The sequence below is a fragment of the Anas acuta genome, chromosome 22, assembly GCF_963932015.1.
Source record: "Anas acuta chromosome 22, bAnaAcu1.1, whole genome shotgun sequence".
Classification (NCBI taxonomy): Eukaryota; Metazoa; Chordata; class Aves; order Anseriformes; family Anatidae; genus Anas; species Anas acuta.
The window spans coordinates 148,451-176,366 of NC_089000.1; the positions used below are offsets into that span (position 1 = coordinate 148,451).

Below are 27,916 nucleotides of genomic sequence, written 5' to 3' on the forward strand. Positions count from 1 at the left end.
AGATGAAAAGGCTTTATGAAATTTATTCTTAAAGGGACCAGTGTGCCGCAACAAATTCGTTACATCATCCTGGCACCAAAGAGGCAAGCTTTACTTCAGGTATCCAAATGCATTTTACAAAGCAATGTCCTGTGTGCCACGAGGACAGCTATCTGCAGTCACTCAGACAGAAATACCTCATTAGCAACAATCCCTTGGTAACTGTATTAAACACCCAAGCAACAAGGGGCCCTAGCTTACAGGCACAGTACCTTCTTCTTCCTTGGATGTAGCATCTTCATCACCTCCTCCCTGAATTAGAGAAAGGGTGGAAGGTCTCAGGGCTGTTGTCCGCTCAGAATGAGGATGTGGTTGCCCAGCCCGTGCTCTGACCCTTCTTTGTAATACACAGTCACCTCTGAAGTGTGGATGAGATTAGACCTGCACTGCACAAGGTACTACCTAAATGGCTGCAGAGCCATTTAACCCAATTCCCAAAGACGACTCCACTCAAGTAGAAAAGCCCAAACAGCATCTCTGCACTAGGGGACTTTTCCAGCTGACTCAGTGGCAGCAAGACGATAAAGGGAAGAGAAACAGACAAAACAAGCAGCCCTTCCTCACCCTGCAGAGTAACTGGCATCTGTGAGAATATCGCTGACCCAGACATAAAAAAACTCCCTTTCTTCTACTCTAGGTTCTCAGGACACCTTTTTATTTGGTTTCACAAGCCCACCCTACCTCAACTTTATTCTAGGCTGCACTAGTCTCCTCCTTTCCACCCTGCTCAGGGCAGTGGAGGACCATACATGAAGAAAACCCATTTCCCATCTTCCTTCCTGCTGCTTTATTTGTCATGAGCTGGGAGTGATGGCTGGTCCCATTCACCCAAGCTGGCAGCTGCTGACTGCAGGGACAGTGAGACTTCCCAGGTCCTTATGAAAGTCTACAAACCTTTCCTGTGGCCATGCTGTGCTTGCTACGTGCCATCCAGACTTGCTTTTCCACAGAAACCAAGAATGTCCCAGCTAGAGCACCATGACTAGGTATGTCTCCTGAACTAGTCCAGTGGATACCAGGTGCCACACATGGGCACCCACTGCTCACTCTCCTTTGGTTTCTTCACAAATCAGAGTGGCTTTGTCATCAAACAAGTCCTCCATAGTCACTGTCACCAGCTCTGAGCCAGCTTGGCTAACCTGGGATTCAGGCAACGTCACAAAGACTTGGGAGACAGTGACATGGGCTTCATCAAAAGAGATGATGTGTTCTGCTGCTCCTTCCTCTGATGTCTGAATCACCTGTGTAGAAGACAAAATGGAGTGAGACACCTACAGCATCACTTTTTTTACAATCGCTTTGCCACACACATCTCTCCTTCTTTCCTGGCCTTGCTCCAGCACTAACATTTAGCTTCACACCAAAGAACTGCAATTACAATAGGTGTGAGACTAATGGTAAACTCTAAGCCACACACACTGATGATGCAAAAGAGAAAACAGAACAATTTAATCTCTCTCCAAAAAATTGCTATAATTTAGCTCCATAAGCAGTCATAGACAATAAACACACTATGATTATACACTAGAGGAATGCCAGCCCAAGGGATCTTACAAACTAGGCTTCCTTATCCAAGGAGCTATTCTCCACTGATGGCTGAGGTCTTAAGAGAAAGAGTCTGGGTTCAGGCCTAGCATTTGGCCTCCAAGAAAACAGCTATCATCTCATGGGGTATGTCATCTAGCTTTTAATAGTCTCTGAGTAACCAGGCACCTCTGCACACACTGTCAGTCCCTCTCCCTCGGCTCCCAAAAAACAGTTTATGAATGTGAGTTGCAGCCTGTGAAGAAGAAGGCACAGAGGTAAAGAAAGGGACAGTGATGTGATGACTTGCATCCAGCTAGGCTGGAGTCTTTTCTTGCAGTCATAGGGATCTTCTATGTCTGGTGACCAGGGATACAACAAAAACACCAGAGACAAAGCAGGGAAGAAAGAAATGGAGAGGAAAATTCATAGAGGGATAAAATAGAAGGTAAAGTAGTGCTTGTTACTTCTTAAGTGAAAAATAATACCTAGGTTTCAGCCTACACGTCGCTACTGCCACTCACTTACAGGTTCCTTTGGTGGATTGATGGTGGCCTGTGGTGTGTTGGAAGCCACCCCAACATTTCCTTTGGAATAAGGGAACCTACAGCATCAAACCACTAAATGGTCTTGCTTTTCTTGGAGGAAAATCCCACCACGAGACACCCAGCCAGTCTGTGGACACTAACAACACCCACACAAGTTGCAGGGACAGGTCTGCCATGACCCTGCAGAAGCTGTGCTTCACAGGTTGGGCTGCCTAAGCCAGGGAGATGGCCAGTCACACTCACTGTGAAAGGTGCGGAGGTGGATGGAGAGCCCATTGGTTTGGCAAAAGCCTTTCCCACACTCCCGGCAGACATACGGCTTGTCCCCCATGTGGGTCCAGATGTGGCATGAGAGCTCAATGGACTGGGCAAACACAGCATCACAGTACTGGCATGCGTACATCTTTCCTGCAGGGACATCCAAAGTGAAAACCTGTGCCTAACAGGGGACAGGACCTCTGCCAGGACAATGCCTAATTTCAAGGGAGAGGAAAAAGACTGTAGACTGCACAGGCTTTCCTGGGGTAGCCAGATCAACTCAACATCAGGTCAAAAAGATCCTAGAGGCCCTGGAGAAAACCACACCTGCACAGGGAGTATCAAATTACTAGAGACCTCAAGCATCTGGAGATATTACACACTGGCATGTCTCATATTCAAAATGAATTGCCCTACTGCATCACATCCATGCAACACTGTAATGCCTGGGCATATTTATTACAGTGATGCATCCTCTGCACCCGTGAGCTGAAAGAGGCATGTCTGAGCCCTGTCTGTGGAAGGGGCTGAGTGCCAGGACAGGAGAAACATTGACATGAAACACTACGTGAAATTCAGTCAGAGGGACAAATGGGAAAGAGCAGGTGAACCAGACAGAGGCAACCACATCACTGTTTAGATCTGAAGGGACAGACCAGTAGTAAAACAAGGAAAAGCAGAGAAAGAGAGAAATCCCCTTAACAGAGGGCAATCTTCTCACTGGGTGGCTAGTGGGAGAACCTGGGAAAGGGGGATGGAGCAGTAGCAGAACTGGGAATGAGTAGGGACACCAGCCAAAAACATGCAGGTGAAGGAGCTGGGAGAATGGCCAGCAGCCCACGGCTCTCCCAAGAGATGGAGAAAAAGGCCAGCAGCCAGGAGGCAGATGGAGAAGCAGGGCAGAAAGGGGTGAATGGAGCATGCTGAGCCTCATGCCCCTGGGGACAGGCTCCTGTGGGGAAGGCTCACCCTCAGAGTGCTTCTTCTTGGTATGGTAGGCAAGGACCGAGGTCTACATAAAGGTCACCAGACAGTGCTTGCACATGAAGGGCCAGTCCCCTGTGTGCAGCCACAGGTGGTTCTTCAACGTGGAGTTGGCCGCAAACTTGGCTCCGCACTCCTTGTAGGAGAAGGGCTTCTCATCAAAATGCTCCGTCAGCTTGTGGTACTGCATCTCTGGGGACATGGACAGGACAGCAGGGCAGTACCAGTGCCCAGCACAGGAACCCAGTGACAGCTTCTGACAGCTAGGCACCTCCCGCAGCTTCATCCCAGCCCACCTGGGCACCACGAGCTGGCCACAATGAGGGTGAAGAGACTTAACTCCTCTTATCGGTCCTGCTGTGCCAGCCACAGAATTGGAACAGCTCAGTTATTTTTGGAGGCTTTTAAATTTGCCAGTAGCCCCACTTTTCCTTGATGAGCCAAGTGGAAAACCAATTAGGGAAGAACTAATCAGAAAGTAGTTGTGTTCAGTGGGGAAGGAGAAAGAATCTGAGCTGCATTTCCTGCATGTGGCACTCACAGAGCTGCAGGGTGGAGGAGATTTCAGACTATCACTTTATTGTTTTGTTCAGGCTTCTTCACAGTATGTGCACAGGGCTCCAGAATAAATACCCCCTTTTCCCATCCTGTTATCACCAACCCTACCTGAGGCATGAGCAAACTCTCGGCCACAGATGTCACATGACACAGGGAGCCGCCTAGTCTTTTTCTTGGCTATCCCCACTGCTCCATGGATCTCCAGCTGATGTTTCTCCAGCTCCTTCTTTGTGGATTTCACTTCAGTGCACTCCTTACACGGGATTTGCTTTCCTCTGGCCACCTGACAACGTTTCACGTGCACCTTTAAGCGGCAGTAGAAGTGGAAGCTTTTATCACAAGCTTTGCAGATAAAGCTCTTCTTGGAAGAAGCTTTCTCTCGTGGTTCCTTTGGCTCCTTGGTCCCAGCACCTCCTGCCCTGTCCTCTTCGTTGCCCAGAGCTTCAACTTGGGACTCACTGTTCACCTTCCACTTCCTGATCCCAGGATCCTCTCCACTTCCTTCTGTCAAGAGCCCTGTGTACAAAACAGCAACTGTTTCAGTGGTGACCAGCAGGACTGAACACCAGACCCCCGGTTCCTCATCTCCTGAATTCTCCCATGCAGGGCGTCACCCCTACACAGCAGGAATGGGCATGAATGGACACACTGGAGACACCACATTGGTGGCACATGGCTCTGCCCAAAAGCAGTTGTGGCAATGCATGGTACGAGGCACGAAGAAGCAGTCCTTTAACTTTTCCAACCACACGTACTAGGGGCTGGGTTAGGTGACAAGAGCAACAACCAGATTTTCCAAAGAGCTTGGTCCTCACCTGGTGAGAACGGGAACAACTGTTGCTTCTAAGAGTCTGCCTCTTGCTCAAACACATGAAGTTATGGCCGTGCTTAAACATTTGAAGATCTGAGTATCTGATGATACTGCCTCACTAACTCTGCCATTGAGAGTGGATATACAGCCATTCATTACAAGAAACCTCAGGAACACTTCCCAAACACAAACTCTTTGAAGGAGAACACAATCTTGCTACAACCTTTTTGAGTCTTCTGGTTAGGGGCCTGAGGTATTTTAAATCACATTCACTTCTTACAAACTCTGATGCTTTTCTGCGTCCCTGTAACACCATCATCTCAAAAAGCAATAGCAGGAAAACTCACCTACAATCTCAGTCTACAGAAAAGGGAATACACATATGGAAGAAATCGCAATACAAACAGATATATTTGGCTTCTTTTGTTATAATGAGAACCATGCATTGTGTGGCCATGGAAACCACTGCAGACTTCTTTTGCCAATGCACAGGAAGTTCACCCTGTATTTGAAAAACTTCATTTCTGCCTTCCTCACTATGGGAAGAGCTCAGAAAAGTTTTCTCCCTGCATGGTGATATCACCCCGAATTTCCAAACAACTAGAAACCAGTTGACATAATTTCAATGCACACTGATTCAGAAATCTGAAGATGTCAAGCAGTGACCCACTAACCCCTGAATATATCAAGGGAGAAAAACAGACCGTAAGATTGTTTTCCAGTTTGCCCTCCTCTGTCAAAACAGCACTATGCACCCTTTACCTCCAATGTCTCTTTGAACATTCCTGTGACCAACACAGTCAGTTTTACTGATCTAACAAATAAGAATCTTTAAACCTCCCAGAAATATTGAACATTGAAAAGAGATAAATGCACATGAAGATACCAGCTTTAAGGAAACCAGAACTGGATATGTCTAGAAGTGCTATGGCAGCAGGAGTGTAACCTGTGTCAGACTGAAGCAAACAAGAGTTTTGCCACAGACTCCAGTGGGCTACAAGCCAGCCCCTGGCCCTCCTGCTCTTATGCCTGTGATGCATTGTTCAGGATTACAAGGGATGTCAGCATGCTAAAGCTGTCAGAAGCACCTCAGAAGTGACTTCAGAGTCACACCAATCTTCAAGACACCCTCTTACCTTTTAGGGTGCGTGACCTTACACGAATGTAGCATGCCAGAACCAAAACTGCCTTGGCCATGCCCTGGCAGACCCTCCGGGGGGCTTACAGATCCAGAGAGCCTGTGTACATCAGCAATGCCTGAGACAGGAACTGCTGACTGTGCAGTCCTCTGGGACTCTGACACTTTTCTCTTTGTGCTCTCTGATGGCAAAGACATTCAGCACTGGAAGAAAAATCCTGCTGTTAATTACAGCATATTTCACAGCAAGTTCTCTTTCATAAGTAGTCTGCTGAGTTTGTCATTCTGGTGGCTGACTGGAGTACATGACCCCAGAAGCAAAGACCCTCTTGATGTATGACCATTCTGTCTCCCATTTCTTAGCTTAAGCTGGAAGAAAAACCCACCTACATTTTGCATGTGCCAGTGAGCACATGAAGGTCATTCAAATGTTTGCTGACATGCATGGAGCCATGTACAAAACTTATACAGGAGAGCATGGAAGTTTACTTGCAGACCCTCCAATTTAACAATTGCAATGGCTGACTCAGGCCTAAGTTAAATGCCAACTGTCTTTTTTAAACACAGCATTATGCAGACAAAAACCCTCTTGTCTGGAGTTCTTGACACATCTCTTAGATCTGAAAATTACACATACACATATTTTTACAAACAAGATGTCCCAAGAAGTGACTCTACAGAGACCTGAAAAGCAGCTATCTAGTGAAGAGATTGTGGAGCTGGCTGGAACAGACAAACCTTGTCCTTTTAAGCACCAGCTGCCAATAGTAAAAGCAACCCAGCTACAGAAGAGACCTGAGGAAAAAAAAAAAATAAACTTCACAGTGTACCTCCGCCAGAGAAGCCAACCTATTACTTTGATGATGCTGAGTGCAGCATCAAAGGATGAAGCTTCCTCCACAGAAAGTCCTGATGCTTGTCATGTGGTTCAGCTCACCTACATTAGGTATTAGAAATATTTTTTCTTTCTCTCTGTGATAGAGATGTAAAAAACCCCATAGCTTTAAAATGGAAATGCAAACCGCATGCGTCTCCATGGGGTACATATGTTCTTCAGAAATGTGAGATTTCCTCTGTTTTTAGTGGAAGCTCACATCTCTCAACCATGAGGCTCTCAGTTGTCATTCACATTTCATGCTATGAGCCACATGGTTGTTGATCCATAACTGCAATCTGCAACATTCAGGGCTGGTAAGCTGTGATACCAGAGTTAAGGAGACTAGTGTAAAAATTAAGGTAAGGAAGTTCATTGTAAAAGATCAATAGAATGCCAAAGAGAGACTGGTAACTGGCAACTCTTCTCTGTTTGATTCATACAAAAACATTTTTGCCAAATAAATACCATTTTTCCAGGGCTCTTATTTTTCATGTTGCTTCTTGCTTGATTTTGTCTCAACCTCTCACAGAATCACAGAATTTCTAGGTTGGAAGAGACCTCAAGATCATCGAGTCCAACCTCTAACCTAAAACAAACAGTCCCCACTAAACCATATCCCTAAGCTCTACATCTAAACGTCTTTTGAAGACTTCCAGGGATGGTGACTCCACCACTTCCCTGGGCAGCCTGTTCCCTTGGCTTGAAGCCCTGCAAAGACACTAACAGCAGTCTGCTGTCTGATATCAGGGCCAGAGAAACAGGCATTTGCCAGAGCGATTCTGCTGACTCCCCTCTGCAAGGTATCAAACAGCTAAGGTGGTCTGCATGTTCAAAGACACATGCAATTTTTGTTGGCTTACATCCTCTAGAATGTTAGGAAGAAATTCTTCACTCAGAAAGTGGTGAGGCACTGGAACAGGTTACCCAGAGAGGCTGTGGATGCCCCATCCCTGAAGTTGTTCAAGACCAGGTTGGACGAGGCCCTAGGCAACCTGATCTAGGGGTGACATCCCTGCCCATGACAGGGGGGTTGGAACTGGATGATCTTTAAGGTCCCTTCCAACCCAAGCCTTTCTATGATTTTATGATCTCATGGTTAGACATGGTCAAGAGAAGTGTAGCAGATGACTACAGTTTCAGCAGGGAACAGAGAAGGAACGGCAGGTAAGAAGGAATCAACTTTATTCTGGAAATTTTCATCAGAGCCGTGACCAGGCAAGAAAGCCAACTGGATTGGCAGCAGCTCTTCTGGCATTGTAAGAGGAAACCTAAATCTGAACTGAGCATGAATAATGGATCTACAGTATAGGACATCTCTCCGGAGATGATTAAGGCTAAAGAAGTCAATACGTAGGAGGAAGTTGAGGAAGAGGAGCAGGATGTGTGACCTTCCGAGCCCTATGGCTGGAGCAGTAAACCCAGTCCTTGATTTCTTCTATGCATGCACTGCTCTGAGCCACCCAATCCCACCTACCACCCTAATAATCTTTCCCTATTGCTCAAGAATGAGACAAGCTAATGAATGGCTGCTCTCTCTCTACCCCTTCCTGGCACAGAGGGAACATTTCCTTTGCTTGTTACTGACAAACATGAAACAATGGCAAGTATCAAAGCCAGGAGGCTTATGTTCATTCATAAAGACCAATCATGGCTCTGACGTAAATTTTCAAACCAACCAATTACACTTCCTATCCCTAAAAAAAAGACAAGAGTTTACTAAAAGACATTTACTCTAACTAGACTGAGCTGAACTGGTGTCTGCGCTTGGATAAAAAACACACTGTGTACATCCATCAGGCTATGCAGCCCCAAAAATCTGTACCTGGATGAACTGGGAAACATAATGGCATAAAAACATAGTGAGAAAACAGAATAAGCAAGTCACATTTGCATTCAAGAGAATGCAAACCTGCAGTTACTTTTCTAGTTCTCTCCTCTTTTCCATTAAAGCACCAAATCCTGTTAAGCATTCTTCCTTCAAATGACAGATGCAGAGGCACAATTCAGCTCAGCTGGAAAGCATCCCACAGCTCAGGGCAGGGTCTCCATCACACATTGTTATTGCTATGCATTTGTTTCTGGAGTTCAGGAAATTACCTTTGTCAAACTGGTACAGTATGCAACATTTCCCTACTGCTGTGGGACTCTCCTAGGGGATCATTTGCTTTGTGAAGCGAAACCAAATTAAGGCATGGTGAGACAATTAACTCAGAAAATAGTCTGGGGCTACAAACTGCACCATCACTGTCATCCTTCTCAAGATAAGTGCACTCAGATGTGAGCTTTTCACAATCAGCCTGTGAAGCATCCACATATATACAAAGTCAACAGATTATAATGCAATTCCAAATTCACATAGATCCAACAGTATGCAACAAGAAGAATCAAAGACACCCAATAAGTATGGATAAAAATTCTGAGAAATAGCCTAACATAGATACAAACAATGTAAATGAGTTGTTTAAATGTCTCCAGAGCAAAGGCTAGCATGGAGAATTGCAAGCACACTTAAAGAATACCAGTCAGTTAGTCTCCACAACTCTCAAGAAGCAGACACGTTTGTCTGATGCACTTTAGCAGCAGGAGAAATTTGCACTCCAAGGCATTTATCCAGAGATCACCCCTGGGAATTCTGCTGCAAGTTACGCTCTGGATCAGCTCCTCTCTGCATCCCAGCAAACGAGCAGTCAGCATCTCTCCCTCTTTCGTGCTCTCTGGGGGGAAAGGGATTCAGAAATACAAGAGAAAAAACAAATCAGTCTGAAGGGACTGACAGGCTCCTGAAGCAAGTGAGACTTTGTGTAAGATATAAGTGAATAGCAAAGCTCATCCCAAGCACAAACAGCAGAGAAAAACTACTTTACAAGTCTCTTTAAACTCTGTGAAAGGAAAACGTCTCATTTATCTAACAGAGCACAAAGACATAAAGCAAGCTGGAGGTTAACACCAGGTTTGCAAAGCCACTACTTTGTGTCAAAGTCCACTAAGAAAGGAGCTTTCAATCCTGAAGCTCAGCTGTGCTCTGGCCCACGTTGGTTTTGCAGCCTTCGATCCAACCCTCCAGGCAACAATGGAGAGAGCCCTGAGCTGCCTGCAACCCACTGCTGTGGAACAGAAACACTCCAGGATCTTACCCAGCATGTAATAAGCCTCCTGTATCTAAGTACGGATACAAGGACTGAACAAATGCTGGAGCACTACAGCCTGCCAGGGGGACGTGACCAGGTTGCTGAAGGTGCTTTGTCTGTATGGCTACCCACTCACTTTGCCATAACTGTGCCCAGTTCTCTACCTGTTTGCTGCAGAGCTTCTCCACTGTCCTGTTCCTTCTCCAGCAAGGCTGCTCTCAGGTTGGGATTCACATCTTGAAACAGCTTCAGTAAGGACACAAGGGTCTGTGCATCCAGGGGCTGCACATCCTTCACTTTGCCCAACAGCTTTGTGAACACCAACTGTTCCCCTGCCTCTGCCAGACAGGCAACCAGAGCCTACAAGAGAACAGACAGGCTCAGGGGAGGTTTAACAACACAGCCAACCATCTGATACAAGCAAAAAGCAGAAGAATCCTGAGGGTTTTGTTGAGGGGAGGAAAAAAATAGACAAAACACAGAAACCCATATACACATGCACACCAACAGAGGTTGAGCTCACTGAGGCCCTGTCTGCATTGAATTCAGCCCCAGGAGATGTCTAGGCTGTGGCCACCTGGCCATGAGCCCCAGCAAGGAGGGCAAAAAGCCATGCCTGCCAGCTCTTCTACTTTCAGTGAGCTCTGCCAGTGGGAGCTGGTGAATGGCCCCGTTCCAGCACCAAACACACCTCTTCAGACCAGGGCTCTCCTAACAGTAAAATACCAATAACTAACTGACCTAATAAAACATACTGTAAACACTTATTTAAGAAGCCCATGACTAGAGCAGAGAATATAAGACTTCAGTGCAGAACAAGGACAGCACTTGCATAGAAAGCAGAGAGCATTTTAGGTGGGACTTTTAGTAATTCCCATTCCCAAATCACAATGGAGTCACATCTCCTAGCTTTGGGCGCAAGCTTTGGAGATTAGGCACACAAGTGCTGTCTGTTGTGGGCTCTCAGCACACCTGGTTATCAAGCTCAGAGCTCCAAAATCTACTCCAGTGACCCAAAATAGGAACCAGAATGTGTATGTGCAGTTATGGAAATGAATGAAAAGAAAAAAGCTGGAACTCTTGCTTCCATTTCTCTGGAGCCCTTTAATGATGTAAATATTGTCCCTAAAGATACACACTCCCCAGCTCTCCACAAGGGATAACAGCCTTTCAGAGCAGGCATTCTTTATTAGAGACTCCAGGGATGCTGTAAGTACCTTTGAAGTGGAGAACTTAGCCCAGTTCCTAAGATAACGGCCATTTTCTGCTGTCATTGTCATTTTTATTTCTATGATAAAAAGACTGAATGTAATTGCTTAAGGACACACCATGGAGATGGTGGACTTTCTTTTCCTGGCAGGTGTAAATGCTCATATTTTAGGGCAGCATGACAATGCAATAACCTATTACAATGAGTGTTCACAGAAGGGGAGCTGCAGGACTCCCACTAACGACATTTTTCCTGCCAGACAGAGAGACATGGACATGAAGGGCTCTGTTACAGAGGGAAAAAAAAAAAAAAAAAAAAAAAGATGTAACAGATGTGCCAAAGAACAAGCTTAAAGGTATTTTTTAATCCAAGCATCCATTTTTAATAAGACTTGATAACCAGATCATGTTTGTTCTCAAGGTTTGTATGTCTGGTCCCTTGTGGTGCAATTGCCTAAAGTAACTAGGAAAATAAAACTAACATTCACATTTTAAAGAAAATGTACAGCATTGAAGAGGCTTTCAGGGTAGGGTGTAGCTACATTACCTGAGCATTCCCTAGGCGTCCAACATTAGATGCTATCACAGTGGGGGAACCTGGTGTGCTGGCTCTAAGGAACCATACATAGCACAGAGTGGACTGGAGACACCACGGCAAGGCTCTGTGACCAGGTGAGGACTCGATTGTTCTTGTGCACATCAAGACCAATAAACCACACTTTTGCTATCCTGAGTCAAGGACCTGTCATGTTTTGACAAATGCTGTACTCTAGCGCACCTTTGCTCATTATAATACCAAAACACACCTCCATCCCAAAAGCTACACACCTCCAAGGCACAACCACCCCTCACTGAGCATGTAATCTGTATTTCTCAGAGCCTATACCTTTAAATGGAGACAGGAAAACTTTTCACCAATCATGCTTTTCAAGCTCCACCTAAAAATAGAAAATAATATAAATTGGCCTAAGAGAGAGAGGATGTCAGGGAAGATAGTATCCTGAGGACCTCCTGACTCTTGGAATCAGTCAACAGGCTGAGCTTCTCTTCCTCCTTCATTGGGATGCCTTTGGGTGAGATCTGAACACTTGGTTATACCATGCGTCTCCACAGAAACTTAGAAATCTCTTTAGAGTCTTTGTGCCTTTTACCATGTTAATTTCCAGGCTGCACACCTGTGTATTTCATGCATGCTAGCTTGCTTTTGCAGACAGTAAGTTATCACTGGCAATCCAAAGAACTTGTGTACCTGTTGCTGTAATAAATTGCACTTAACTGCATTGTTCCTAGCTGTGATAGTTCTCATTGAACACGGCTAGAATAAGGGCAGTTACATGTTATTGGTGAATCCATGACTGTGGTAGTTCAGTGCTCTGAATTCAACTAAACCCATATTGGTTAATGCATTATTGGTGAATCTGATTGTGATAGGTCAGTACCTTAATCTGACCAGACCCATAATAGTTAATTAGCCACACCCCTTAACACAACACCCCTACCAGATGAGACTGATCCTGCAAAATATCTCAAATCTAACCTTCCTAAAAGTGCTCAGCACCTTGCCAAATACATGTTTTTAATATGTATGAAATGTAACTTGCATTGCTGTAACTTCTTATTGTTTTTGTTTTTTTTTAATTAAAATCAGCACAGCATTACTACCCAGAGATCCACTTAACATCCCTTCCACAGTGCATGGTTTTCATTAATGGAAATGAATTTTCAGAAACTGAAAGGCTCTGTTAGTTATAGTGTGTTTCTGGAAGACCTTTCCTCAGACACATTGCTCAGTGGGAGCAACAGCCTTTTACCATTATTTTGAAAGAGTGCACAGTGCATTTAAGACTTACTTTGATGCAAAAACAGTTCCTAAAGAACCTGGAAGAACTGGAAAAATAGTGATATTAAGCTGGAATCCCAGCTTCCATTCAGTAGTAAGGTGCCCACATGTTATAGCCTTATCTATTAGGCTTTCACTGCTTAGGACACTTGCAAAACCCTTCATGGCCAAATCGGCACAAAGCAGCATGCAGTCAGCTTCCAGACTGGGGCAAGAGACAGTCTGGGGCAGTTTCCCTGGGGGCAGGCAAACCAAGTCACTAAGAACTGACTTCAGCTTGAGTTGTACCACCAAATGGCATCAAAGTCCACTGAGAAATTCAGCCCTGACTATAGGTATCAGTTGTGGTGCCTGCAACACCCCAGCTACTCACAGTCTTACCAGCACCTCAATGATCACACACCATGAGAATGTCCCTCCAGCTCATCTTAAAACTCCTCCATTCCACAGCAACCCCGGGGTAAGAAACACCACAGGAGATAGGTGACCTATCTCCACGTTATCTTCCATATTTGGGGTATTTCTTTTCTAATGTCTTCAGTTCCTGTGCTGCTACATCCCCTCATCCCACTGCAGGATCTCTTCTTGCTCTTCCCTATTGCTCCTTCATGCTCCAAATTCTTTTGCTTCTTCTAACGTTCCCTGGAGCTTTGGCCACAAAGACACCCAAGGCTGCTCATGCCATGCCACAACTTGCTTTTGAAATGGGCAAAAGTGCTGTGACCTTCCAGCAAGGCATCAACTCCCCTCCTCACAGGAAACACAAAATTCATAGGAGGACAGCTGGAAAGGATTGTGAGAGTAAGGGTTTTGGGGTGGGGACAGAGATGCCTAAGGAGGGGCTGGGGGCCAGCCCTACAGGGCATGAGCCTGAGGCAAGAGATGAGCCAACTAAATTCATGTGCAGTCCCAGGCAGGCATTTGGCAGCTCCAGCTGCTGACTGACCTGGAGAACACGTAAGCCAGGTGGGCAAATAGTGCATATCCCATGCTGGGAGTGCAAAGGCCCACAACCATGCCTGCAGATTTCACACAGGGATGTGGGGAGAGAGGCAGAGCAGCAGGCAGTGCAACCACAAATCCAGCTGGCTACTAATCCACAGCCTTGCCTTTTCCCTGTAGGTGGATTTTCAAATCTCATCTATGCTTCTGCTCCCACTGTGACACATGCCTTAGGTGCAAGAGATCTCTGCAAAAAGCCATGAAGCAATGAAAATGTTCTTACAGCTTTGCCATCAGGAAAACAGACAAACTTGCAAGCTCACACTCCTAATCAGGATACAGAAAATAACAGCAAACCTTTTTATGCCGCAATCCAGAAGTTCCTGCAACTGCAAAGGACAGCAATAATTGGACAGGCCCATATGCAGTGGATATGATCCACAAGCACAGTGACATTTATTCTGAACTAGAGAACCAACACTCCCCCACTTCATCTGAAACCAATAATAGAGGGAACAAATGAGCTGTGCAATAATTTGAATTGTGTTTCTCTAAGAGAGCACAAGAAGATAAGACTTGACACCAGCAAAGCTCTTCTATGCTTCCCCAAATTACTGCAATTTGAGTCCTGTTCTCATTTTTAAGCAGGTTTCATCCAGTCCAGAACCAAATTAGATAGGAATAGTTTATGTGAGTTACACAGAGACTTCAAAACAAAAACAACCCCCCCAAAAAAACACATCATCTTAAATAGAAAACCAACTTATAAGGGTACATCTGCATTTGTCAGCCCAGGGAGCAGAAGGTAGCAACAAACTTAGAGAAAAGTAAAAATTCTGACAAAATCAAGCCTCACTGGCAAAAAATCCTGCAACTTAAACTTCTACTGGATGTACCTGGCAATAAGGCAGCAACACTTGAAGGAAGCACAGCACAACCCCATAGAACACAGGGCTACTAGCCCACCACAGGAAACAAGGCACCCATTCACAGATGAGCTCATGAGCAAAGGAACAGAAACAGAGGGAGATGTCTAATGCAAACTCTCACTGAAACCTAAGGAGCTTAAAGCCAGAGCAGCCTTGGCTCTAAAAGCAGCTTGCAAAACCCCCACCAACACTCCCAAGCCCCAGTGCTGTGCATCAAAACCCAATACTGCTTGCCACTGCTTTGAGACAATATACCCACAAAAGACTCATAAGCAGAAGGACGTGCACGAGGGATGGGAACTCTCCTCTGCAGCACGCCAAGCACCCCCCACCAGACAACATAGCATGAAGAAAAGGCAGCTCCTCTCAATGCATGGTTGCATGGTTGCATCCATGGTTGCATCTACAGCCATTTCACTGGCTTCCAAATTGACTTTACTTGCCCTGAGGCACCCGAGACTTCAAGCAAATAACTGGTAAAATACAAAAAGGAAACAAACAAAAAAACAATGACTTCCTACCACTGACAATTTCAGCCCTAATTACATATCTTGAGTGGGGCTCTTCTGAGCTGAACTTACATTTTAAGCATGAAATATACCACTGTATGGTGGCTCCAAAGAAAATGCAGGGCTCTTATGGGAAAAAGCGACACCCTCTGCTAAAAACAGAGCCCAGACCGGTGCCAGTGCCGACAGATCCTGCTTATTCCAGCAGGAGCTCAGAGAGCAACGGAATAGGCTGAGCTGAGACTTTTCACCTAAGCCCTGACTTACACTGAGCTGCATTCCCCCTCCCCCCTGCCTTTGGGGCTGACAGTTTTCATGCTTGTTGCAGATAAGAATTGATTTTTCTGTAAGGCTTAAAGAAAATCCATTTCTCATTTACTTAGCATTTATTTACAGCTACAGAAAAATTGTGCAGGTGCTATTCTGCAGTCAGATACCCAGACTGTCTCTGAGCTCTGCAGCTTCCCATTTGGGCCCTACAGCAACAAATCATTTGGGAGCAAAACGAACATGGCCCACCAACCTCATCTGCCAGGCTGGAAGAAACTCCAAACATTATAGTTACTGCAAAGCAACAGAAAATGGGGCTTCCTAGGCCATTACAGAAGCAAGGCAGTGTACTTGCCTACCTGCAGCACAGGGTGTTAGCATGTGAGGGGGACACACTGGCACAGGCTGCCCTCTGGCAGCACCTGTCCACAACCCCTGAGCACGGCACCCTCTCTGCGGTGCTGCTCCAGTCGAGCTGCAAATACCAATGTGTGGAATCGGTAAAACCTTAAACCTGACGTTGTTTTCTAATCTGGAAGATGGACCAACACACAAAAATGTAATCTTTCTGCAGGCATGCAGAGAGCAATGCACTCAAAGGTGCTCGTCACCTGGCCAGACTTGCAACTACAACCACAAATTAGGACCCACATCTCCCTCCTAAAGCTCCAGCATTTATAAACTGAACATCAAAGGGGTCAGTCACTAAGGGAACATAGACTTCGCTCCCATGAACATTCAAAGGCTCATCAGAAAATAAATCTGTATTCCCTGACTCAAGGGGATTCGCGTACCTGCTGTCATACTTTTTTTTTCTTCTAGTAAAGATGTTGACTTTGTTTTCCAAAAGTAGAAAGCTGCCTTGGCCAAAACATCCCTTGTCACACTGGCAGACTGGTACTGCTGGGCCCAGGTGACTGAAACCCAGACAGCTTCCCTCCTAGTGAGCTTGCAGAGCAAGCGCATGACAGCCAGACACTGTGCTCAAGCAGTGCCCCCAGGTCCCTACACAAATACAGGAACTCCCGTAGTGCCACTGCAGGTGTAACCTTTTATTAGCTGGGGGTTGGTCTATTCTCTCACATGCCTGGTGACAGGACAAGGGGCAATGGGCTAAAGTTACGCCAGCGGAGGAACTTCTTTACCAAAAGGGTTGTTAGGCATTGGAATGGGCTGCCCAGGGAAGTGGTGGAGTCACCATCCCTGGAGGTCTTTAAAAGACGTTTAAAATGTAGAGCTCAGTGATATGGTTTAGTGGAGGACTTGTTAGTGTTAGGTCAGAGGTTGGACTCGGTGATCTTGGAGGTCTCTTCCAACCTAGATGATTCTGTGATTCTTTGGTGGCTTTGAGCTACTATGATGGCTGGCATCTGTTGTTCAGAGCCCACAGTACCCTTCAGCGTTAACCAAACACTAGACTCAACTATCTTCCAACACCCACCTCAGCATAATTCACCTGAAATGATTGCTTTCAAAGTGGCATGCCACCAGGAGAAGCGTCATAGGACAGCAGGCCAACACGCCACACATCCGTCACCACCTGTGACACTCCTGGTGCACAGCCTACAAAGCAGAGCAGAGCAGATGCTCCACAGCAAGCTACCACCATGGGCTCAGGAAGTCTGTTTTGGGATCTCATGTGTCAGTCATTGCCGTGCTGATACAGCTCCCGAAGCAAATACCACAAACAGGAGTGTCAGAACTCTCCTACCAGGCCCTGAAGATGCCTTCGGGCAGGACATATACTTCCTTACCTACACGCATGAGCAGCTTGCTCTTACAGATGCTTCTCAAGGGTGTCATTCAGGTGAGCACAATTTGCCCTTCAAACAACAAAGCAGATTCCCCATGTAAAGATTTGTTGGACAGGGCCCAAACTATTCTAGCCCTTAGCAGGGTAGAGGAGAAAATACTTGTATTATTTTTCCAATAAACATACCTACCTCCCTTTGAGAGGCATCAATTTCTCTGCACTCTTCTAATCTTCTCAGAACAGCGTAGGCATCAGAAAGGGCCTCAGAGAAAACACTTTCATATCGAAGAAAGAAATCCAGTTTACAGCTTTTGCTTTCTGCTGCTGTGTGAGAGAAACAAGATGAGTTATTTGCTAATTGAAGGGATTCTCAAAAAGCATGATGTGATTGAAAAGCATCAATTTGTAACCAACACATTGGCTGCAATATGAAAACTGTGACTCACAAATCTCTTCTAAAGATATCACGCAGCCCGGAGGAAAAGAATGCAAAGATAGCTTCCTGAATGAAAAGATAGCTTCCTGACGCAGCTGGTTAGTGAGCCTACCAGGGGTGGCGCCCCACTAGACCTTCTCTTCACAAACAGAGAAGGACTGGTGGAGGATGTGATTGTCTGGAGCTGTCTTGGGCAGAGTGACCACGAAATGGTGGAGTTCTCTATTCTTGGTGAGGCCAGGAAGGGGACCAGTAAAACCGCTGTATTGGACTTCTGGAGGGCTGACTTTGTGCTCCTGAGGACACTGGTTGGTAGAGTCCCTTGGGAGGCGGTTCAGAAGGGCAGAGGGGTCCAGGAAGGCTGGGCGCTCTTCAAGAGGGAAATCTTAATGGCGCAGGAGCGGTCTGTCCCCACGTGTCCAAAGACGAGCTGGCGGGGAAGAAGACCAGCCTGGCTCAACAGAGAATTGTGGCTTGAGCTTAGGAGAAAAAAGAGGGTTTATAATCTTTGGAAAAGTGGACAGGCCACTAGGGAGGACTATAAGGATGTTGCAAGGCTGTGCAGGGACAAAATTAGAAAGGCCAAAGCTCATCTGGAGCTCAGTCTGGCTACTGCCGTTAAAGATAACAGAAAATGTTTTTATAAATACATCAACACAAAAAGGAGGACTAAGGAGAATCTCCATCCTTTACTGGATGCGGGGGGAAACTTAGTTATAAGAGATGAGGAAAAGGCGGAGGTGCTTAATGCCTTCTTCACCTCAGTCTTTAGCGGCAATACCGGTTGTTCTCTGGATACCCAGTACCCTGAGCTGGTGGAAGGGGATGGGGAGCAGGATGTGGCCCTCACTATCCACGAAGAACTGGTTGGTGACCCGCTACGGCACTTGGATGTGCACAAGTCGATGGGGCCGGATGGGATCCACCCAAGGGTACTGAGAGAACTGGCAGAGGAGCTGGCCAAGCCGCTTACCATCATTTATCAACAGTCCTGGCTATCGGGGGAGCTAAAGGTCCAGCTAAAGAAAAAACAAAGGATGCTACTAGCAAAAGGAAGCAAAAATCATGTTTTCAGCTTACAGCCCCTAGTAGTTTATTACACTGCAGTTTAGTGGTTACAGCAAGAAGAGGCTCCACTCTTAACTGAGAAAATTTCAGCAAAATTCATCAACTTACCCAACTAAAGCTGCAGAGTCCAGACACTGTTCAAACAAATATTTCAGAAAGACCTTAAGTGTGAAAATTAACTGCCAGGAGTTCCAAAAAGGAGAAAAACTCCCAGACATGACTCCTGCCACAGAGCTCTAAGATGTGAGTGCTCTTCAGATCAAGCACTGCAGTGCCACACACTTGCACCCAAGAACTAAAGGAACCAATGCAGGAAGACCTGCTCGGACTATTAAATGCAGAGGAGAATGTGAAGTGTCGGTTTTGACCTACAAAGCACTAAGCAGTTTGGGAGCAGTTAAGTTTCTCCCCACATCAATGCTAAGATCAGCAGAAGCATCTGAGCAGTGAAGATAGATGACTGCTTGCAGCCTGGGTTTGTCAGCACCTCCTTTCTTAGCACACCACAGTCCTAATACATTGACTTACAAGGGACATGATGTGGTCCACATCTTCCCCTCAGGCTTTAATTTCTAGGACGACAAGTAGACAGGGAAGACTGGGATCACAGAATCATAGACTATCCAGAGTCACAACTCAGAATCATCCCACAAAGATCATTGAGTCTAACTCTTGGTTCTGCACAGGACCGCACAAAAAAATCAAACTCTATGTCTGGGACCATTGTCCAAACACTTCTAGAACTCCATCAGGCTCAGTGCTGTGACCACTGCCCTGGGGAGCCTATTCCAGTGCCCAAACACCTTCTCAGTGAAGAACCTTTTCCTAACACCAAGCCTGAACCTCCCCTGTCACTGCTCCATGCCATTCCCTCAGGTCCTGTCACTGTCCACAGAGAGCAGAGTTCAGCGCCTGCCCCTCCACTGCCCTCATGAGGGAGCTGCAGGCCACCATGAGGCCTCCCCTTGGCCTGAACAAACCCAGGGACCTCAGCCACTCCTCATACATCTCCCAGTGTAGACCCTTCACCATCTCTGTAGCCTCCTGTGGACACTCTTTAATAGTTTATTGTACTTTTTATACTGTGGTGCCCAAAACCATACACAGTACTGGTGTGTCCCACACCAGCGCAGAGCAGGACAGTCACTTCTCTCAACCAGACAGCAGGCATCTGACCTCTCGGCTGCTACACAATGATTAATTCTTGGGCAGAGAGAGTCATTGCTGACCGAGTCTCCCAAAAGGCAAATGTTTAAAATGTTGGGAGGCCCCCAAAATATGTTATCCCCATATTATATCCTGCTTCTTTTTGAGCTGTAAGGTTTCTGCTATCCAGATTCAACAGATCAAAAAGCTTTACATGGCACTAGGTTCACCAAAAGTGAATTGAAATTTAGGACTAAACACTTCAGCAATTAGATGTTACAAAGATTGGTGACCACCCTTCCCTCATAGATATGAGGCTGTCATGATACTCTCAATCCTTTACAAAGACACTATCAGCAGCACTGCAAGAATGTTATTGCCACCTCAGCTTTTGCAAAAGGATCCTGTATGCAGCTTGCTGCCCTAATTAGTGGCTGTTACAACGAGCTGACCAACACACCTGCTGATCTTAATAAAATAATGGCCAAACCTACTTTCTGCATTGATTAGTAAGATATCTTACTTACCCGGCCAGAGAGATACCGTGATCAGGCAGGTGGCTTTCCCAGGAAAAGGCTCATCCCCTGCACTCCGGGTGGGCTGTCCCTGAGACTTCTCCAAATGTGGGAAACCCAAATGCATGATTTGTGGTAGTGTGGGACTCCATTTGCACTCTTTTTATCAGAGGGCAGGAGCACTTCTCCTATGAAGAAAGGCTGAGAGAGCTGGGGCTGTTCAGCCTAGAGAAGGGAAGGGTCAGTCAGAAGTGATCTTATTGCAGCTTTTCAGTACTTAAAGGGAGCTTATAAAAAGGATAGAGAACAACTCATTCAGATAATGACAGAACAACTCAGTCAGATAATGACAGGACAAGGGGAAATGGTTTTAAACTAAGAGGGGAGATTTAGATCATAAGTTAGGAGGAAATTCTTCACTCAGAGGGTGGTGAGGCACTGGAACAGGTTGCCCAGAGAAACTGTGGATGCCCCATCCCTGGAGGTGATCAGGACCAGGTTGGACAAGGCTCTGGGCAACCTGATCCACTGGTGGCATCCCTGCCTAGGGCAGGGGAGTGGAACTGGATGATCTTTAAGGTTCCTTCCAACCTGAGCCATTCTGTGATTGTAAGATTCAATGATCTCAGTGACCAACATGAGGATGTATTCCACATCTGTTAATTCTTGTTTGACATACACTTGGAACAGGCTTTTTTCACTTAAAAAAAAAAAAAAAAAAAAAGAAAGAAAAGATTGCTGCAATGTCGAGATATTAAGCAATACCATAACACCACTTTTTAAACGTACAAACCCACAGCCTTGTGCTCCCTCTGCTGACACACTTGGCTACCAACTCAGCTCAGCACACACTACAATGCAACACACACACACAACAAAGCCTACGACATCCAATGCAGAAGTACAGAAGATGATGACCTTAGAAGAAGGGTTATTAGGAAGCCAGAAAATTATATACCGCAATTCAATTTTCTTACCTCTCACACCAAAAGTAATACTGTCTTTGAAGAGTTGAAAGAGGTTGAGAGGTCATTACCATTCTCTGGGGCGCTCCAAAGGGCCAGAGCAAGCAGAATTCCCAGAAGATAATGTAAAATCCTGTATAAGGAACTCGCGAGCACACCAATTTGTTTTTCGATCTATTTAATTTTAGTTCAGAGCATCAGTGCAGACAGGTAAGAGGAAAACAAGCAACACTTTAACTAAATTCAGTGCTCCCTGGTCTCTAAAGGCAGCAGAATATGCATCACAAAAACAAGCAACATTTTGGCTATCTGCGCTGATAATTTAAATGGAAATATGATACACTGAAAAACAAATAGATGTGCTACAGTTCTTAACAGCAAGTTTTCCGTTACCCTTCAAAGCAAGGGTTGTTGCCATTCATTCCTGGAATAGGGCTACTCCAATGAGATAAGGAAATCACAGAGGGGAAGAGTATCACAAACCCAAAGCAACGGTCCAAGTTCTGACCAGAAGGCAGCAGAATTCTGCTGCCTTACCTTATCTTTGGGTCAATATATCAGGTTGCCATCCTTTCCACCAGAGGAAATTACTCAAGACTCACCTGTAAGCCTGTCTCTCTCTGGGGAGAAGGGTTTTATCAACCAGGACCCACCACAGCACATTTCATTTCCATAACACATCTAACCCAGCCTGTGAACAGGCTGATTCTGACTCTGCAGCCTTGCTTCTCCCTTCCACCCATCTCCTCTGCAACAGTTCTCCTAAACTGGTGATCGCAAGAGAAACTGGAACAGACCACTGATTTCTTGACACGGCCTGAGGCCGGGCCGACCGGGAGCGCTGAAGACGGCAACTCCCCCCGCCCCACTTAGCAGGGCAGTGTCCCCTTAACCCCGGCTCCCCCGCGGAGGTGGGCTGCCCCTCCCTCCGTGGTGGTGGGCCGCCATCTTGAGGCGGCAGCGGGCCGGCTCCTGCGGCATGTGACGGAGGAGTGGCGGGGTGGGGAGAGAGGCGGCTGTGGGCCACCTGCGTTCCACATTGACGGGGGGGAGGCCTGGGTCCCTGTGGGCCTCGCAGAGGGAAGGTCAATGAGTGCTCTGCAGGCAGGCCCTGCAGGGAGAGGGGGGCACAGGACCGTATAGTCCTGGCAGTGCGTCCAGGTCCTCGTGCTCTGCCCTCAGCCCAGTTGCCAACCCTTCGCTTCACAGCACACGGCTGGTGTGGTTTATGCCTGCTCTGTCCCAGTGACCGTCTCAGCTCCCCTAGTCCTGCACCTCTCCTGAGGGCAGTGCCACCAGGCAGGATCCAGCACCGCAGCAGGAAACTCACCTGGCTCAGCAGATCTGCAGAGGCTGAGCCAGAGGGGTCGCATACGGTCCCAGCTGTGACTCCACAGGTGTCAGGCTGACCCAAGGAAACACAAGGGACAAAGTCACTGAAAACTGCGGTGCTTCTCAAGGCCATGCATGTCCTCAGTGCACATGTGCTGTACACTGGCCTACATACAGCAGTATGTGGGGTGAGAACACACTGTCTTCACTGAGCGTGTGGGCTCTCAACCTACTATTGGGTCAGAGGAGATGAGACCTCAATTTGTATTTGTGTGGAGCTGCACTGGCATACCAGGGTTGCCCTTTGTTCCTCTCAAAGAGTCTGGCCTTGGTTTACGTTCCCTGTCCATCAGTAACCTGACCCAGCTCATAGCTCAAACAGGGCCTCAGGGTGCACTTAGCTTGAGCAAGTTCTGAGAGCTTCCAGATGGCCCCAGTAAGACAGGATGGAGGAGAGGACTGGGTTACCTGCCAGTGTTGTACTGTGGGGCCGTGCCTAAGCTGAGCAGCCTGTGAGAGTCACTCAAATATGCAGTTGCTGAGCCTGGTGCACTGAGAAGAAGGTGTCTGCTCTTCCAAGTGGCCTTCGTCCTGACAGGTGGGAGCTGGCTTTGCAGGTGTTATATATGGAGTGGTAATTCGTGTCGAGAAAATGGTTGATATTAATAAAGAAGGGGGAGATTTGGTAATGTGGCCATGGGGGTTGGAAAGCCCCATGGTTGAGATAACATTAGACTCTTAACAACGAGGCCATCAGGAATATAAAATAGTTTAGAGGGAACAAAGAAGGGTGATTCAGGACACTCCATGCAGTCTCTGATTTCTTGTTCTCCAGATGGTTCTCTTGTTCTCCAGCCATTAAGGCATGGATGTTTCTGGGTGTTTGCTGTTGTCACATTCAATGTTGTTTGACCAATGAAAAGTTGTTTTGAAAAGAACTGCTGTGGAGAGAAGGGTATAAGAGGGGAGCCTGCCCTCAAGAAAGAAGAAGAAAAAAGAAGAAAAGAGAAAAAAGAAAAAGGCAGCACGATGAAGTTACATCAATAAAGAAGCAGGAAAAAAGAAGTGAAGAGGAACAGGCTGGCAGAATGGAGACCAGGACGGGAACAGGCACTTTGATTGCCTCATGAAGATAGGTTCGGACAAACTCAGCAGACTGCTCAGAGAAGCTCGTACAGAAAGTCGCTGGAAACAGGCACACTGGAGCTGGAGAGAAGCTCGAGCTGAGAGAAGTGGACCTGTGCACACAACTGCCTCTCGCTGGTAAGCAGTTGTGCATTATGGGGAATCATACGTCCTTAGGAACAAAGACTGTCCTGGTAACCTTACAGCTTATTCTCCTTATTACCAATTGGACAGTTTATGAGCCTGAAATATGGGACCAAACTTAGGTCAAGGTGTGGGACTCTGCAACTAAAAACGACAAGGTTGCAGCGGGATTGCTCGGCATCTGGCGAGCAGTCTCTGAGGCCTTAAAGAGCCATGTGGGACCACAGTCAGAAACGTGTGGTTTGCCAAACAGTGAGGGAGCTGCGGGCTCCTTTACTGATCCCACTGCTACGCCATGGGCCCCTCTGCTGCTACAGCCATCCAATGCCTTTGCTGTTACGCCCCCTGTTGACCTGAATGTGCCTTTTGACCCAGGCCTCATTGGCCTTGAAAAGGAGATGGATATGCTTTTCTTCGATCCGGGAAGAACAGGATACATAAGGCCTGAAGACTGAGTTGCTTGACAACTTAAAGTGAGACATATTGTTCAAAAGGAATGGAAAATGGAGACTGTTAAGTCATGGAACTGAAAGGATTGTTTGTTACCTTTCCTGATTGTACATATGTATAGGCATACTCGGGTTTAGTATGTAAAGCAATGTTCTGTATATTTAGAATGTTTGATGTTTGTGTGTGCATGTTGGTGGAGCGTAGACTCCCCGCACACACAGCACTGTTTACTTGCCTTTTTATACCTTTTAGAAATATTTGTTTTATAAATAGTACAAAATTCAGATTGAGTTGAGACCTCATTTATAACACAGGTGACTCCTTGCCACAGCCTCCCTGTGTGAGGGCAGTATCGTTTGCAATAATTAAGTATAACCTGCTATAGGTCTGCCCTGAACTGGTTCTTACTTCAACTAAAGCAAAGCCTTCAGGAAAGAAATGGGACCCCACCAGAGCAGTGCTGTCAGATCTCATTGTGGACAAGGAATGGGCCAATGAGTTACCTTAAACAGCAGAAGGCCACAGAGTGGCCCCGCTAGCCTCACTAAAGCACAGCTGCTCACTGATCACACCCTGCCTGCACAGGAGACCCACCAGCCAACAAAGATGTAATACCTTTCCTGTTTGCGACACTGTGGATTCTTAATCAACCATTACATAGTACCGACTTGCACACCTGAAAACTGCTGATTCCTCTGCACACATCTCTAACAGTGCTCTCAGAAAGTTTTGTCTGATGTGTCATTGTGGAAGCAAAAGAGTTTGGCCATACTTTGCACGAAAAAAAAAAAAATGAAGAGGGAAAAAATGAAAAGGAGTGCGAAAAATCGCCAAACAGTGCAGGGAGTAACAAGTTCAGGTATTGAATAATATTGAAACAGTACTGAACAATACCTGAACAAGTTCTGGAAGCTGGCAATGCACTGCCATCTAATTGATGGATTGAGGGGAAGACCTAATATTAGCCAATATATGCATATATGCAAATATATGCCAATATTTGCATAAGCCAGTGTTAATTTTTGGATAAATGCATGGGGCAAGGGGATAATATCCTCGGCTGTGTAGCTTTGATACCAGGCTATGTGTTACCTGGTAAAGAGCAGTAGGCGGGCAGGGACAGGGGTTATGGGTGCTGTCTACTGTCAAGCTGTCTCTGCCGGGATGTGAATGAAATTCTGGTGCTGGCATGTGGTCAGACAGATCATCTTGTAAACAAATGGATATTAATTAGAAACCCATAATGACATGATGAGACCTGCTCGGTTCTGGGGCCTCTACATACTGCCAGGGAAATGTTTTTGGCTGGGATCATCAGCCAGGAATGGCACAGCCAACTGTTCTGGCCATTAGAATACAAATGGCATCACTACAGCAGATTTCAAGGTCACTTCTGGAGGATACAGAAAAGGCAGGCTTGGCTGTTTTCTTGCAGTGCTACAAAGAGAGATTCCTGCTCAGACTGCAGTCCTTTGCCAGTCTCATGCAATAAGTTGTTTTGTTAGAGCTGTCAATTCCAGCTCCGCCAGTAGCATGATAAAAAAAAAAAGACTTCTTATTTATAAACTGAAGAGGTATCTGTGAAAAAGCACTGAACCTAGGTCTGCTTATTTTTATCCACAGACCAGTGGTGATCAGAGCAAGTTGATGCTGATGTGCTCACAGGTCCCTAGTAGCTCTCACTCCATGGCTGCTGACCTGAAGATGATAAAGGTGTGTCAGATGAAAAACCTGCTCCCCGTCTGCTGCAGTGAGGGGCTGGCACTTTCCAGGCACCATTGTTGTGGTTTAACCTGGCCGGCAGCTAAACACCACACAGCCGTTTGCTCACCCTTCCCCCTCCCTCTCTGGGATGGGGGAGAGAAATGGAAAGTGAAGCCCGTGAGTTGAGATAAAGACAGTTTAATAAGACAAGAAAATAATAATAACAATAATAATAATAACAATAATAATAATACGATGATGATAATAGTACTACTAATAATAATATGTACAAACAAGGGATGCACAATGCAATTGCTCACCACCCGCTGACCAATGCCCAGTCTAACCCCGAGCAGTCCGGTCCCCCTCCCCCGGCTAGCCACCCCTATCTATTGTTTAGCATGACGTCAGATGGTATGGAATACCCCTTTGGCTAGTTTGGATGACCTGTCCTGGGTCTGTCCCCTCCCAGCTCTTGCTGCACCCCCAGCCTGCCTGTTGGCAGGACAGAGCAAGAAGCTGAGACGTCCTTGGCTTAGTATAAACTCTGCTCTGCAACAATTAAAACATCGGGGTGTTATCAGCACTCTTCCCATCCTAAGCCAAAACATAGCGTTCTATCAGCTACTAGGAAGAAAATTAACTCTGTTCTAACTGATACCAGGACAACCATCCATGAGACAAAGGGCAGCAGGCATTGCCCAGCACACCAGGCATCACAACATCACTGCCATCATCTGAGGCCATGATGAACCAGAGAAGAGTAAGAGCTGTGCATTGTAGGTAGGTGCGTTCTCTGGAACAGCAAAACCTTTCATGCAAAGTCTATGATGACACAGAAGAGCCCTGATATTGCTGATACTATGAGAACTGGCACTAAACAGGGGTCTGGTGAGGGATAGGTTTTTGGCGTTTTGTCTGTGGGCCTGTCTGTATAGCGTCTGCTTTGTGCTCCAGTACTTCCAGAGAACATCTTGAGCAGGTGTGGGAGGCAGGGAGCAGTGCCTCGGGATAGCAGTTTTTCACCAAGATTACAGAGAGGAGAAAGCTGAACACCCATCACTACCCATATCAAGGCACTGCAGCAACAGATGACAACGGGATGGCTCTTTGCTGAAACCAGCTCTGGATCCTCTGGAGCTGAAATTCATGTTTGCTTGGTAGTATCTGATTCAAGGTGGACTGGCAGGATGATGGCAGCCTGCTGAGAGAGCAGCTACAGTTTTCTGCCTTGGTGGTGATACATGGTGTATGGAGACAACAGCTGTAGCATGATGGAAGAGAACAGTGAGTATCTCTGAAACCAGACAGGGTTTTCACAAGGGATGAAGGAAGATGGTCTGAGGGGACAGTCCCATGATATTCAGGCTGCAGGTACAAAAGCCAACTAGAAGTTCTCTTCCCCATCTGCCTATTTCTGTCCCCTCTGCTGCTTGAGTGAACTGGTCTGGGGGCATTGCAAATCAAACTGATGTCATAATCCAGACTAAGAATAACCTCCCCAAATGAGGAAAAGGTGAGGAAACAGGAGACAGCAGTGTCCCAATGTACCTGTGTTAGTTCCCATCACAGTAACACCCTGTTGTCTCTTGTCCAGCAAGTAGTGCTGAGCGGTGAGGTACCACAGGAGTTTTACTTCCCCAAAGTGTAGGGGCATAGGATAAAGCTCCACCAGGTGCCATGCAAGGGAGCCTTCATGGGAAGACCTGACCAT

The 27,916-nt window shown here is 46.4% G+C and overlaps 1 protein-coding gene and 1 non-coding gene across 2 annotated transcripts; one reads left to right on the forward strand and one right to left on the reverse strand.

Moving 5' to 3' along the window:
* Window positions 1–3: 3 nt before the first annotated feature.
* Window positions 4–27,916, reverse strand: LOC137843569 (zinc finger and BTB domain-containing protein 40-like). Its single transcript, XM_068658962.1, is given in 11 exon segments — window positions 4–1,280; window positions 1,870–1,922; window positions 2,355–2,519; window positions 3,339–3,545; window positions 4,020–4,427; window positions 5,070–5,082; window positions 8,560–8,568; window positions 9,384–9,451; window positions 10,030–10,225; window positions 17,508–17,641; window positions 27,754–27,916. Coding segments are annotated over 11 exon segments (1,614 nt in total). The 3' UTR covers window positions 4–1,082.
* Window positions 20,487–20,647, forward strand: LOC137843583 (U1 spliceosomal RNA). Its single transcript, XR_011089582.1, has one exon. It is a non-coding gene; the product is annotated as a U1 spliceosomal RNA (small nuclear RNA).